The sequence below is a fragment of the Balaenoptera ricei genome, chromosome 20 (assembly GCF_028023285.1).
Source record: "Balaenoptera ricei isolate mBalRic1 chromosome 20, mBalRic1.hap2, whole genome shotgun sequence".
In the NCBI taxonomy this organism is placed as follows: Eukaryota; Metazoa; Chordata; class Mammalia; order Artiodactyla; family Balaenopteridae; genus Balaenoptera; species Balaenoptera ricei.
In genome coordinates, this window is record NC_082658.1 from 41,844,514 (window position 1) to 41,857,846 (window position 13,333).

At 51.6% G+C, this 13,333-nt stretch overlaps 1 protein-coding gene across 1 annotated transcript in view; it reads right to left on the reverse strand.

Annotated features, from left to right (window-relative positions):
* LOC132354549 (uncharacterized) overlaps positions 1-13,333 on the reverse strand; it is a 26,836-nt gene continuing 13,503 nt past the window's right edge. Inside the window, exons 5-6 of the mRNA XM_059906422.1 lie at positions 400-493; positions 1-194 (exon numbers count right to left, since the gene is read on the reverse strand). Of these exons, the coding sequence (XP_059762405.1) occupies positions 110-194; positions 400-493 (179 nt within the window). The 3' untranslated portion in view covers positions 1-109. The remainder of the gene's footprint in view (positions 195-399; positions 494-13,333) is intronic.

Consider the following 13,333-nt stretch of genomic DNA (forward strand, 5'->3'; position numbering starts at 1 on the left):
TGAGCAGCTCCAGGTCGCCAGGAAGAGAGGAATAGTTCACAGTGCAGTCGTGCAGACAGACACAGTGCCAATAAGTTGCCAGAGTGTAAATTCAACAGTGGAGACACACTCATGGTGCAAAAGTGAAGGTAACTCCTTCTGGAGTAAAGTGAGGACAGGGCGAGGGCCTGGGAAGGCTCCTGGAGAAGTGAGGCCTGAGATTTGGGGGAGAGAAATAGAAAATTTCCAGGCTGACGATTAGGGAATTGAGAGAGATGGAGAGGCGTTCCCAATGAAGGGAATGGCCTGTGCAAAGTTTCTGAGTCGTCTTCAGAGACCCACAGCAGAGTGTAAAATGCTGGGGTGGTGGGCAGCCAGGTAGGAGGTAGAATGACATACAGGCTTTGAGGCAGGACCTACCAGGTTTCCGGATGAATAGGGAGAAGATGTTGGTGTGCATTAGGACTTAGCAGGCTTAGCAACCTTCCTTCAAAGCCGTGCCCCAGACTGAGAGCTGGAAGAGAAAAGTGTGAGCCATAAATCCCCAGCTCCTCCTGCTGTGCCTGGTGCTACAGAGCCGGGAGTCTCCACGGCTCTCCAGTCCCACCGCTGCGACCCCGGCTAATCCAGCCTCCTGGCCCATCTGACACACACTTCCATTTAACATTTTGTTAGCGACTCTATAAACGAGCTCTCCCTGACCTTCAATCCCTGGCTAATTGCTGGTTTCATGCACAAGACTAGCTTAATTTTACGTGATAATTACCTGAGAGTGGCGATACATATGGCATTGCATGTTCAAAATGTCAGGCCTGGAAAACTACCAAGTGGCCATAGTCGGGGGCAAAAGGAGGAGGCAGCTGGGCGACGGGGGCCTTGGAGAGGCAGCCAGGGGACGATGAGGCCACCAGGGGAGAGGGGAAAAGCCCGGTGCCGACGAGCTCTGGAGAACAGGGGCTCCAGCCTGCAGTAGGGCCCAGAACCCTCTGCTGGCCCAGCGCACCAAGGGGCACAGGTCAGAGGAGCAGCACACGCATTTCACAGTCACACATGCACACGCACGCGCACACACACACACACACACACATCGCAGAGAAACACTTCGCAGAGAAACACGGACCAGGTCAGAGGCACAGCTCATGAATGCTCTCGGTCACCCACCCAGCAAATGCTCACAGAGCACCTACTACATGCCAGGCAGTGTGTGGACACCTGCACCGGTTTCAAATCCCCACCCCACTCAGAGAGGTTGGGAACACTCGGAGGGAAAGTTTGGGTTTGTCACACTTATCTGCAGGGATGTTACCGGTGCTGCATAAGCCAGGTCCAGGAATGCTAAGTGGATGGCAATTCCTAGCACAGTCCCGTTCGATAAAGAATTGCCCACCCCTGGGAGTTCCCCGGCGGTCCAGTGGTTAAGACTCGGTGCTTTCACTGCGTGGGCCCCTGTTCAGTCCCTGGTTGGGGAACTAAGATCCCGTATGCCCTGTGGCGCGGCCAAAAAAATAAAGAATTGCCCACCCCAAACCCAGCTGAGAACCCCCAGCTAAGCCAGGCCACAGCCATGAAGAAGACAAGGGGCCCCAGCCCTCTTGGAGTTTACTGTCAGGGAAGGACCATGATGGCAAGGGATTACAATGCATGAGATGTGAGTAAGAAAGAGGACTCAGGACATTTAGCCGGTGGACTAATAAAGTCCAGGGTTCAGAAAAAAACCTTAAAAAGCACCATGTGTCTGCCCAGCATCTCCAGTTCATGCCTAGTGCAGTGCTTGGCACAAAGATGGACAAATACCAACCGGTATCCGTGTGTCTGTACGACGTGCCACACACCTGGGTGCACACATGCTCTACAGAGGGATGTCCTGGGTTCACTTTTTTTTCATCATTCCAGAATACAGGGCAAGGCGGGTGGGGGGCCAGGGGTGGTAGGACAGGCAAGTATAGGCCGAGAAGGAGAAAGGGGGCCCCTGGCCAGCTGGGAGGGCCTTTCCCCGGGAGGCATGTGTACACACCCAGTCACACGCGCACAGGCCACAGGATGAAGTCAGAAGCACAGTCCCCAGATTAAGGTGAGTTCTAAAAACCCCTTTAGACTCCTCACGCGTAGAATTGTGCACTCCTGAGCTGTGCTGGAGTAAATTACTTGCTTAATGAGATTTCAATTAACAAAAACAAATTAAAATCACTTTGGTAATTAAGCTGTTGTGAACCTCGCCAGCAGCTCTCCCTCAGACCTCAGATATCCACGCGGAGGGGGCTGGGAATGGGGTCCGCTCAGCAATGCTGCGGAGGCCTCGGCAGAGCCAGAAGCTCCCCGCGCTGGGGGATCCACCCCAGGAACCACAGCTTCCTGGAGCTGTTCTGCAGGCATCAAAAATGTGGGTGGGAGGGAGGGGGCAGCACCTAGCAGCTGAACTTAAATTCAGGCTGTAGCCCTGCCACTTGGCTGTGTGAGCTGGGGCACGTTAGTTGGCCTCTCTGAGCCTCAGTTTCCTCATCTGTGAAATGAGGGTAATAATGGTGCTTACATTGTTGGGTTGTGGGAGGATTAAGTGAATGATGCATATAAAATATTTAGAAGAGGGCCTGTCCCGCAGCAAGGGCTTTTTTTTTTTTTTTGTAATTTATTTTATTTATTTATTTTTGGCTGCGTTGGGTCTTTGTTGCTGCGAGCGGGTTTTTCTCTAGTTGTGGCGAGCGGGGGCTACTCTTCGTTGCACACGGGCTTCTCATTGCGGTTGCTTCTCTTGTTGCGGAGCACGGGCTCTAGGCGCACAGGCTTCAGTAGTTGTGGCATGCAGGCTCAGTAGTTCCAGCTCATGGGCTCTAGAGCGCGGGCTCAGTAGTTGTGGCACACGGGCTTAGTTGCTCCGCGGCATGTGGGATCTTCCCGGACCAGGGCTCGAACCCGTGTTCCCTGCATTGGCAGGTGGATTCTTAACCACTGCGCCACCAGGGAAGTCCCCACAGCAAGGGCTTTTAATCCACTTTTCCCTGTATGGAAAAGTGGATCATTTGCCCTTCACAGGGTGATCTTTCCAACCTTGCAAGTTGCATTGTCCTGACCCCCAAGCCCCTCCAGGGCAGCCCTGTTCCTCTGAGTTAGGTAAGTAAGGATCTACCACAGAGGTCCCCTTGGAGGTGAGGTTTCCGCCAGGTTCTGTCTCACCCTGGCCCCATCTCTTTCCATCAGAGCCAGAAGCTCAGATCTGGGAGCTATAAAGTTTTTTTATTCCTAGGTGGCCTGGGAAATACTCCTTTTCTTGGGTTGCAAAATCACCACATCCTCCCACATGAGAAGCCTGAGAGTCAAGGTAATGCAGGGACCACTGGCCTCATTGCACAGATGAGGAAATTGGCTTAATGACTTAGCCAGTGGTTGAAAGGAAAGAACAGTTCTCAGTGCTGGCACGAATACACATATTTAGTCTTGTGAATTTTGAATAATAAAATTTTAGTTTCCGTTTTTGAGTCACTCTTTGCTACTTTCATTCAGAGGGACTAAAACAGAAAATTAAAATTTTAAATTTATTATTCAAAATTCATAAAACTAAGTGTATAATAAATCTAAATCAGGTTTTGAATGATTTCTTTGGTTTTTAAAGTTTGTAGCACTTACACTTGAAGTTATTAAAGCAAAAACTGCACTAAGCCTTTTGGGATAGATATTCATATTATATAGGTGTGTTTTATATGTATAAAACATATATTTTATTTATGTAATAGGTATATACATATAAATATACACACATCAAATTTTTCTCTGTAGCAGTTGAAATTACAGATGGTTTTATGTGTTCACTTATTCACTCAACAAATTTTTTTTCATATCATTATACTTAACAGCAGCTTTTTTAGTGCCCATGAAGTGCCACAATCAGCAAGCCAGACTCGAACTTTGTTTCAGGGAACTTATAAATTGTTGGTGAAGATGGACATTGGACATGAAACAATGAGGTGAATATTCCAGAAAAGGAAAGGCAGGCCTTGCAGCCTATTACAGAAAGGGCACTCCTGGGGGTGGGGGTAGGGGTCTGCAAGAAACATTTATTTCTTTTGTAACTGGACTAAAATAGACAATTTATGTATGCATGTGTGTGTGCATATATATATATACATATATGTAATATTTACATTAATCCCAAGAGTCCCATAACTAGTTAGTAATAGAACTAAAAGTAGACCTAAAAGCCTTCCAGTTCCCAGGTAAAAGTGGTCCCACCATCTGTGCACCTGTCAGACCAAGGAGGTGTCCTATTCACACATCCATGCCACATAGAGGTGCACACACACGCGCCAAACAGGCCTCAGATCATGGGGGGCTCCCACCCTCCCGTCATCTGTGGAAGAGGAGTCCAAACCCTGCTTGGCCTGAGCTGCCCCCCACCCTCCCTGCCAGGCTGGCCTCTAGCGCTTTCAACCTGCCCTTCCAGCCAGGCCCAGGAAAGAACACCCAATCCCCAGGACATCCCCCGCCTGTTCCTCCCACTCCCTGAGAAGCAGCGCTAACCTTGCAGCCCCTCCCCTGCAGCCCCCTCTGCCCTGGGGAGAGAGAGGGCAGGCTGCCATCCTCCAAGCACCCAGCTCAGGTGAGGGCTGCTAAGGCTGTGACGGCCCCCACCTGGAGATGCGGCCAGAAGGGCCGTCCTCTCCCCACCCAGACTCCATGTATCATATTTTGTGCTGACTTCAGGCAACCAAGAGAGGAGGACACAGAGTTGTACTTTCCAAGGAGCTGGAAACCCTTAATCAATGTTAATTGGCTCTAATTAGCATATGTTAATTAATGATATTTACTACAAATTAAAGGTATGAGTGCTCCCAGAGGGTTTCCTGTTCATCCAATTAGTGCCAATTAGTTGCAATTAACATGTGTAAATGAGATTTCATTGAACCCAAAACAAACAGCACAGAATCTCTCAGATTCCCTCTTGCACCTTTTCAGTCAGCCAGGGATTGGGGTAGGGGTGGAGGGTGAGAAGTGAGGGTGGGGGTGGGGAGAGAAAGAGAGAGACCCTTGGGCTGACCTCCTGGAGCAAGAGGCTGACTCTCTACGCACCAGGGAGGAGAGAAGGAAGAGCCAAGTTGGGCCAAGCAGGCTATTGGACAAGTCTGGCCACCCTGAGGGCAGTCTCCCCAGGCCTTGACTTTGCTCCTGAGGGCCTTGACTTTGCTCTTGGCAGGCCATCCCTTGGGCATCTCTGTACCTGCCAGGGCCTCACCCAGTGCATGGAATATAGTAGGTGCTCAGTAAAAATTGGCAGAATAAAAAGTTGGTTCCTTTGCATCAAGGGCCAATATCTTTATGTATAAAACTAAAAGATGCATGGACCGGGAAAACATGCAGGGTTCTCTTCTCCATAACATCTTCCCAAGAGCTCTATCAAGGAGCAAGACACTGTTTACCTCTATGACATCATTTTAATATAATCTGCGTATGTCTATGGAGATTTTACTTTATTGCTAATGTTGCTATTTCCTAATTTTATTTCCTTTCTATTTAACTACTAGCCGGGGCCTAAACCACTGACATGGTGGTAACTGGATACAAAAACAGCCAGAAGGAGCTACCATGGACAGTAAAATGCTACCCCAAGTTCTCCACCCCATAGAAACTTTCATGAAACTGTGATATAAGATCTAGCTCCCAATAAAGTGGTCATTCCTAACTCACTTTGCTACCTTCCATTAAAGTTGACATTCATTATTTTAAAATATCTGTTGTTCACTGTGTGTCAGGTACTGTTCCAGGGGCTGGGGAGACAGCAGTGAACAAAACATCTACAAATGCCCGCACTCGTGGTACTCACATTCCCTCATGTATTATTGCCCTGATGTATCTAGATTATTGATCTGATGTATCTAGAGTCAGAGAGACTTGGGTTCATATCCCAGTTCTGCCTCTTAGCAGCTGGGGAGAGGGGAGGGCAGGGTACTTAATCTTTCTGGGCCTCGGTTTATTTATCTGTCCCATGGGTACAATAATATACCGATCTACCTATCTTACAGTCATGTTATTGGGAGGATTAAGCCTCCTCCCCTGTCCCATTCCTTGGCAGGGCAGAATTTGGAGTTAAGCCACAGGGAAGGTAGGACAGAAGAAGGCAAAACTCAATATGAGCCCACAAGTGAAAGTCTGATTAAGTCCACATCAAGTCATCTCCTTATCTCCCCCATGCCTTGCTAAGTAAGTAGGGCAGGGAGGAAATAGGTTCAGAAAGGGAAGTGCTTCCTGGGTCACACAGCTGCTGAGCCCTGACCTCTGCTCCTCTTGGTACATCCTCCTTCATCCATGGCCTGTGATGAGAGACATGAGTAGGGTCCAGAAAGGGTCACTCCACCTAGCTGGAAGCAGGGATTGGCCCACGTGTGCCAGGATGAGCCTGGCCCAAGGTGAAGCCTTGCACACCAGGCTCCAGGACCCCTTCAGCTCAGCCAGGCCTCCCCCAGGCCAGAGACCACATCCCCACAGCTTTTATCCTCTCCATCACCATCTCAACTCGGCCCCCCATGGACCCGCAGGCAGGGTGTTCAATCATTTCAAAGTGCTTTACTGTCCCCTTTATAAAGCAAGAGAGTCTGCCTAGATGACCCTTTTCAGACCTTATGTTCTAGGACTTTGGATCTCCTCTGAAGCATACAGGTTCTGTCTCGACATTCACAGCTGACAGGCAACAAAAGAAGCCTTGATTTCCCTCTTCCTTTGGGGATCCCTCCACCTGTGATGGCCTAAATGGGTCCCACTGGGTCCTTTCTTATCTCTCTACAGCATCCTCCCCCCTACCCCAACCTTCTCCTGGATAGTGATGAACCACGAGGCATGGTTCCCAAGACACCGGGCCAGGGGGAAAGTTCTTCCTCGCTCTGATCAAATCAGTTGATTAGGAGACCAGTGGGAGGAACGGAGAGGGCTGTGCTTAATAAAAAGAGCTCAGCTGGGTTATCTTCCAGGAGGGGTGTGCGGCCGTGTAATGGATGTCTGCATGGGGCCTTCTTGGGGCTCAATATTTCTTCCCCACCTCTGCACCCCACCCCAGGGCCAGTAGGAGATATTGAGGGGGGTCTGGAAACAAGCGGAAAAGACCCTTTTCTGACTGTGTCTCCTTCCAGCAAAAATAGAACCACCACTACCGGATGCCCACTACGTGCCAGTCACCGTGCTGGGCCATTAACTTGCATTATTTCCATTTAGAGGGGATGGCATTTGCTCCATTTTCATCTCCAGGTGCCGTGGACATCTTGGGCTGGGCCTGGCTAGCTTTGGGACCGATGATCAGCCGCATTTGGCCATGGAAGGTAGAGCAGGAAGGCTGCACTGAAAGGTGAGGAAAGTACCACCTGCTGCGTCCCCCCCGCCCCCTCCCCGCCAGCAGGCGCATGCGCGCACGTACACATGCGCCCGCACGCACTGTTCGTGTATGCACACGTCCCCTCCTCTCTCCCGGCCAGATGGACGCTGGCTGTACCAGTTGGCAGGGGATACCTCTAGCGGGACGAGGCTGCCACTAAGAAGGCTGGGTGAAGACGCTGAAGAAGCCGGGGACAGAGCGGGGTGAATCCTCCGTTTTCAAGGACAAGAATGTTGCCTGCAAACCAGGAGTTGTAGGTGCCCAGGAAACTCTAGGATGGAGACAAGGGACACAGGCGAAGTGTCTGCGCTTTTATCCCACTAATGCCTCTTGATAAGTGATATCTCTCGAAAGACAAAGTTCCTGAGATGAAGCTTAACCTGGCCACTTTGGGGAAAAAAAACCACCTGTGCTCCAGGAAAGTAACAACAGAAAATAATTAAGGTCTAATAAGGTCAGTGTTCCACCTTAACACCTTTTCAGTTCCAGTTAAAACCTCTACTAATTTGCCGAGAAAAACCAGCCTCACTTGGGTCTTATTATTTGAATCACGTCCTGTCTCTTAATTTAAACGAGAGACTCACATAAGGACTTTTTTTATTTTAAATTACAATGCCGACTTTCTTCCAGTTGATTACGGTATATGACTCTCTGTTGGAAGGCCATTATTTTTTGCTATGATTTACAAAGCATTTAAAGTGAAATCAATGTAATAAATATTGAAGTATTGTAATAGATAATTCCATATATTTAACGGGAGACACAGTGCAGCCCTGGTTTGGGCAGCCAGGAGAGGAGCAGGGAAAGGACGGGGTGGGAGAGTGACCTGATATTCACTCAAAGGGTGACATCTCCTCTTTTCTTCTGGGTTCATTTTGCCAGGACTCACTGAACCCCCCCTAAGGTCCTGCACACTGGACTTGGGACCATGGAGAGGTATGGGATGCCCAAGACATATCCTCCAGGTGCCATAGACTCTTTGGAGAAATTCCCCTGCAAAGGAGGGGGACAGTACTGAAGGCCACCAGAACCTACGTAAGGAGCCCTGTGATCGGGGAAGGGGTTCAGCAGAGGGAAAGACCTGTGTGTTGGGGGGAACAAGTCAGGAAAGGCCTTCCCTAGCCTGTCCCCTTCTTTCCCTCCCCTACTCAACTCTTTCCTTCCCTCTCCTTCCCCCTCCTCCTCTCTCCCTGGGTTGAGCTGTCTCTAGGCTTCTGGCTGCAGCCAGCATCTGCTGGCCCCTGAGCTGGCCAAGCTTAGCTCAGAACAAACAGCCCAGTATTCAGAGCCCTGAAAGCCCTTGATGCGGGGAGAGGTGTGAAGGGGGAGATGGTGCACCAGTCTCCGTCAGCGCTCTTGGTATGTGACCTTGGGCTCGCCCCCTGGTACAGACACCCCCAGCCAGGAGATGTAGATGCTCCAGGCCCTGCACATGTGAGAAGTCAGATTTGCAGCATCTTGCTCCATTTCTCTCAGCTGGAGTGCAGTGTCCACAGTGGAGGCCAAGACAGCTTCCCCAATAGCCCAACTAGGGAGCCCTCCTACCTGCCCCTGCCCTGCCCGCCCCACCAATCTCAAAAGGTACCCACGAGCAGGTTCCTTTCCAGCTACCCCATGACCTACCCCCTCGTGGGGAGCACCCCCTTCTTCCCATCCTCAGAGGCATTGCATGTGGGTCACACATCTGTTCCCACGTGGGCTCTGCTCCCAGGTTCCTGGCTTGATTCAGAAACTCACGCCCACCAGTGAGGGAGGCACGCAGGGGGCACCAACCTATGGGTTGGTCCCAACAACAAACCCCTAGTGCAGGCAGCGTGCTGTCTGCAGAACTATTGGAGCACTGTGGAGATCTTAATAAAGGTTTTGTGGACCGCACAGTGCAGGCTTGTGATGGAGCGTGGGTAGCTCATGCGCACACACACACGTTTAGCAGATCCCGTAGGAGGAAGATGTATTGTCCCTTGCCTTTCCACCCCAAGCCTGAACCCAAGCCCCAAGTCCCTAGCTCTGAACATATTCCACCATAAATCCCAGGAGGGAACGTACAGAGGGAAAGGAAGCAGAAAAAGGAGATTTACAGCAAACTTGCTTCCTGACACCTCTTTGGCCCATCCCATAAAATAGCAGTACCACCAGATAAATCACACAGAGTCTCAGGGGACCTTACCCTTGTCCTTGTGGGGTCTTTGGTGGGAGTCAGTAGTACGTGGTCAGAGGGATTCACCCAGCTACATTCTCCATGACAACATCAGTCCCATACGGCAAGGGGGGTCGGGTCAGCTCTAATCCTTAGAGTATGAGGAGGTGGAGAATGAGGGTAGAGGGCATTAGCTATCATCACCTGAGAGAGAGCAAGGCATTAGAGATTCAGCATGGGCTTTGAGCAAATCCCAGCTCCAATTCCTAGTGGTGTGACTTTGAGCAAGTTACTTAACCTCTCTGGGCCTTGGTTTACTCCTCTGTAAAGGAAGGACATAGAATATCCACCTGACAGAATAATGTATGCCAAAGTGCCTGGCATATAGCAGTACTCAGAATAAGGTAACTATTCATAACCACAAATGTTTCCCCTCATCTGGGACACAAAACACTGTAGTAGTGTTCCCAGCAGAGAGGACCGAATACAGAGAGCCGGGCTCTCTACCGAGATGCCACGCTGCCCCTTTCCTCTTTGGCTGTTTCGGCATGAGGTTAGAAAGGCAGGGCTCACAGTGTAACTGTGGGCAGGTTTCTTCCCCTCTCCGGACTGCAGTGCCCCACCTGTAAAGTGAGGGGGGATGGAAAGTACTTGGTCTTTAAGGCTCAGTCCCTCATAACGTCATAAAACCCAACAATTAGGACCAACTCCCAATGGGCTCTGTAACCAAAGAGGAGCAGGCAGGATGGAGGCTGCAGGCATGAGGTGGGCATGGCCATGCTGACCGGGCAGAAGCTGTCACCATCCTGGGAGGGGACAGGATGGTCCTCACAGTTCTGACCACCCCAAGCCAGAGACCCCCGTGGTTACAGTCTGGCTAGCCATTGATGTGGTCAGAGGCATTGCAGTGACTAACCTTCACCCAGAGGTGGGAGCTGGTGGGCGAGGCTCAATCCAGCCTCCTCCCTCGCCTGTGGAGAGACCCCTGGCTTCCCTCCTGCCTGTGTAGCCCCCTCCTCCCCGTCCAACATCCCTGCCCGTCTTCCCACTGCCCCCACCATGCAGGGTGACGCCCTAGTTCTTCCCAGTCTTCCGGCCCCTGCCCTCCCTCCTTTCATCCTTCCTTCACTTCTCCTCCTCCTTTTCCACCTTCTTGATTTCTTTCCCTCTCTCTCCTCCTCCTCCATGCCCTCCCTTTTCCTCTTTCACTCCTGCTTCTCTGTTTTCTGTTTCCTTCCTCTTCTTCCCCCATTGCACCATTTCTTCTCTTTTCGTCGTCTCCCGGCTCTCCTGCCTACTCTTCGCCTCCTTCATTTTCTCCTCTCTGGGTCTGATTCATGGAGCCAAGGTGGCACTACCCTGAGGGAGTGAGTATGTGTGTAGGGGGAGGGGGGGCTGGAAGGGGCATGCTCTGGCCTGAGCCCCCCACCAGTATCTCTCCAGCCGCAGGAGGATTGGAGTTCACCCGCAGGGCAGCTGTCAGCGGCTCAGTGGATGGATGAGTGAAAGTGTAGGGGGTGGGGAGGTGAAGGTGCTGGGGAGGGAGCTGTCTTCAAATAAAAATGAAAGGAGTGTGGTGGGTGAAATAATGGGGCTGTTTAATAACAAGTCCCACCCAAGGCACCTCTGCCCCAGGATCCAGCCCTCCTGCCCACCTCCCTTCCCCATCCCTGAGGTCCCCTCATCACAGAGGCCCATGAGTGTCCCTGATCCTTTGGACAGGCCAGACAGCAGGAGACCCTCCCCCAAGTGCTAGGACCCCTGACCCTCCACCAGCTTTCCCCATCTCCCACTGAGGGGCAGCTGGGATTGGGAGCCCAGGCAACCTGTTCCCAGAGTGGTGTCTGAGCAGATTAGCACCCCAAACCTGGCAGGCCTATTAGGAGGCCTTTGTGGAGAAGGAGGCAGGGGAAGAGGAAGGGGATTTTCCATTCTCTGAGCAACTGGATTACACAGGCAGGGGATCAGGGGAGAACTCATTGCTTAAGCTGCCTCTTCACAGCCCAGCCTCTGCCCTGGCTCTCAGCCTCCTGCATTCTCAGCAGGGATCTCGGTGAGCCTTGCCTTGCCTGCTTTTGAGGTGCCTTTTTTGTGATTTGAGTCGGCCTTGAGGGCAAAACCAAGTCTCATCTCCCCCCACCCCCCCAGAGCTATTACACCAAAGAGGGGCTCAAAGGGGAACAGCTTGCTACCACCTCTGCCAACCCTCACCTCCCATGAAGACCTCAGGTCTGGAGATGGATCCAGAAGTATGGCTCAGAGAGGTGAAGTGACTTGCTCTAAGCCTCACAGCAAGTAAAGGGCGTCTGTGCCGGGGAGTGGAAGGAGCCCAAGGCTGCTCTTCTCCCTTTACTAGAAGTGAGCTTCCTCACTCCCAACATCACTTTTAAAGGGAACGGAGCCCTGCTCCCATTCCATCTCTGAGGCTGCAGGGGACCAGATCATAGCAGATGGTGAAGGGGAGGGGAGGGGAGGGGAGAGGAGGGGAGGGGAGATGGAAAGGCGATTAGGCTTAAAGAATCTGAATTCTTCAGGTCTAATCCCAGTCTTACCACCAACTTGCTGTGTGACCTTGGGCAACCCAGCGCCCCTCTCTGAGCTTCAACTGCCTTATCTGCAAAACGGAGATAACATCTCTTTCAGAATTGTTTTGAAGGTACTGGAGGAGCATCAAGCATAGCACCTGGTACATACTAGCTGCTCAAAATGATGGCAGGAGCAGAATGGGAGGTGATTTTATTTCCTTTACCCGGAGCTGTGCCCATTCCCCGGAACAAGGGGCTCCAATGCGCATTCAGGCAACTGGTTCTTCCCACTGAGAGGGCAAATCCATCATGTTCAGCAACTATTGGCCTCCCCCACCTGGTGTAAGGTTATTGGGGGGTCATGCCTCCACACCCTGTGTCCACTTTCTAGAAAGAGGCCCAAAGCCCGCCACCTTAGCCCTGTATGGCCCCTAGAGGCCTTTTGCTGAAAAAGTGGCCTTCTCTGACCTTTCCGATGGCCTATGTTCTTTCCAGCCAGAAAATTCTATGATCCTGTGACCCCTGAAAGCCCTGCCCTGCTAATGGTTTTATGATCTTCCCTATGGAATCCTCTCTTTGCCCTCCCTAACCCCCAGTCCCCTTTCAGTAGGTCCTAGTCAAAATAAACAACATTTATGACCAGAGCAGGATTCAAGGTCTGCACTGCAAACAAATGTGGAGCCCTTTGAAGGTGCCTGGGGAATCCATCACATCCTGGGGTGTGATGCTCCCCAGGCCCAGTGGGAGGTGGGCCCTGGGAAGGGGCACAGGCGTGGGAAGCTGGGCTCTGGATCTAGATTTAGAATCCAAGGATCCTGAGCTGCGTCTGGGGTTCCCTCCTCGGCACCAAGTCCGGCCTCCCTGCGAGGGAAGGTGAGGAGAGGGGGGAAAGGACTGGGCAGGACCTGAGATGTCCTCTGTGATCAGCAACCTTTCTTGCCCGGTGTGCAGGCCCCCTTGGGGGCCGAGACCAGATTTGGTATGTCGTCAGGGGAGAAAATGAAAGGAGACAAAATGAAGGAGACAGGGAAAAATCGAGGCAATTGGAGAAAAAGCAAGCATGAGCGGATGAGAGGGTGAGAGCCCAAACCACAGGGCTCTCTGGCCCCATCACGGCCTCCAGTGCTCACCTGGACAGTAGAGCAACGGTAGGTGCATTGGGACAACCTTCCGAAGGAAGAAAACTAGTCCAAACGCCTTCAGGAGAAAGATCAACCCAGCCTGGCTTGCCTCCTGGGCCGGCCAGCAGAGCTACAGAGAGAGGGAGATTGTGGGAAAGAGCAAGAACCAGACTCCATCCTGAGTCTCTCCGGGAGACCCCTAACCTGGACTCCAGTGAAT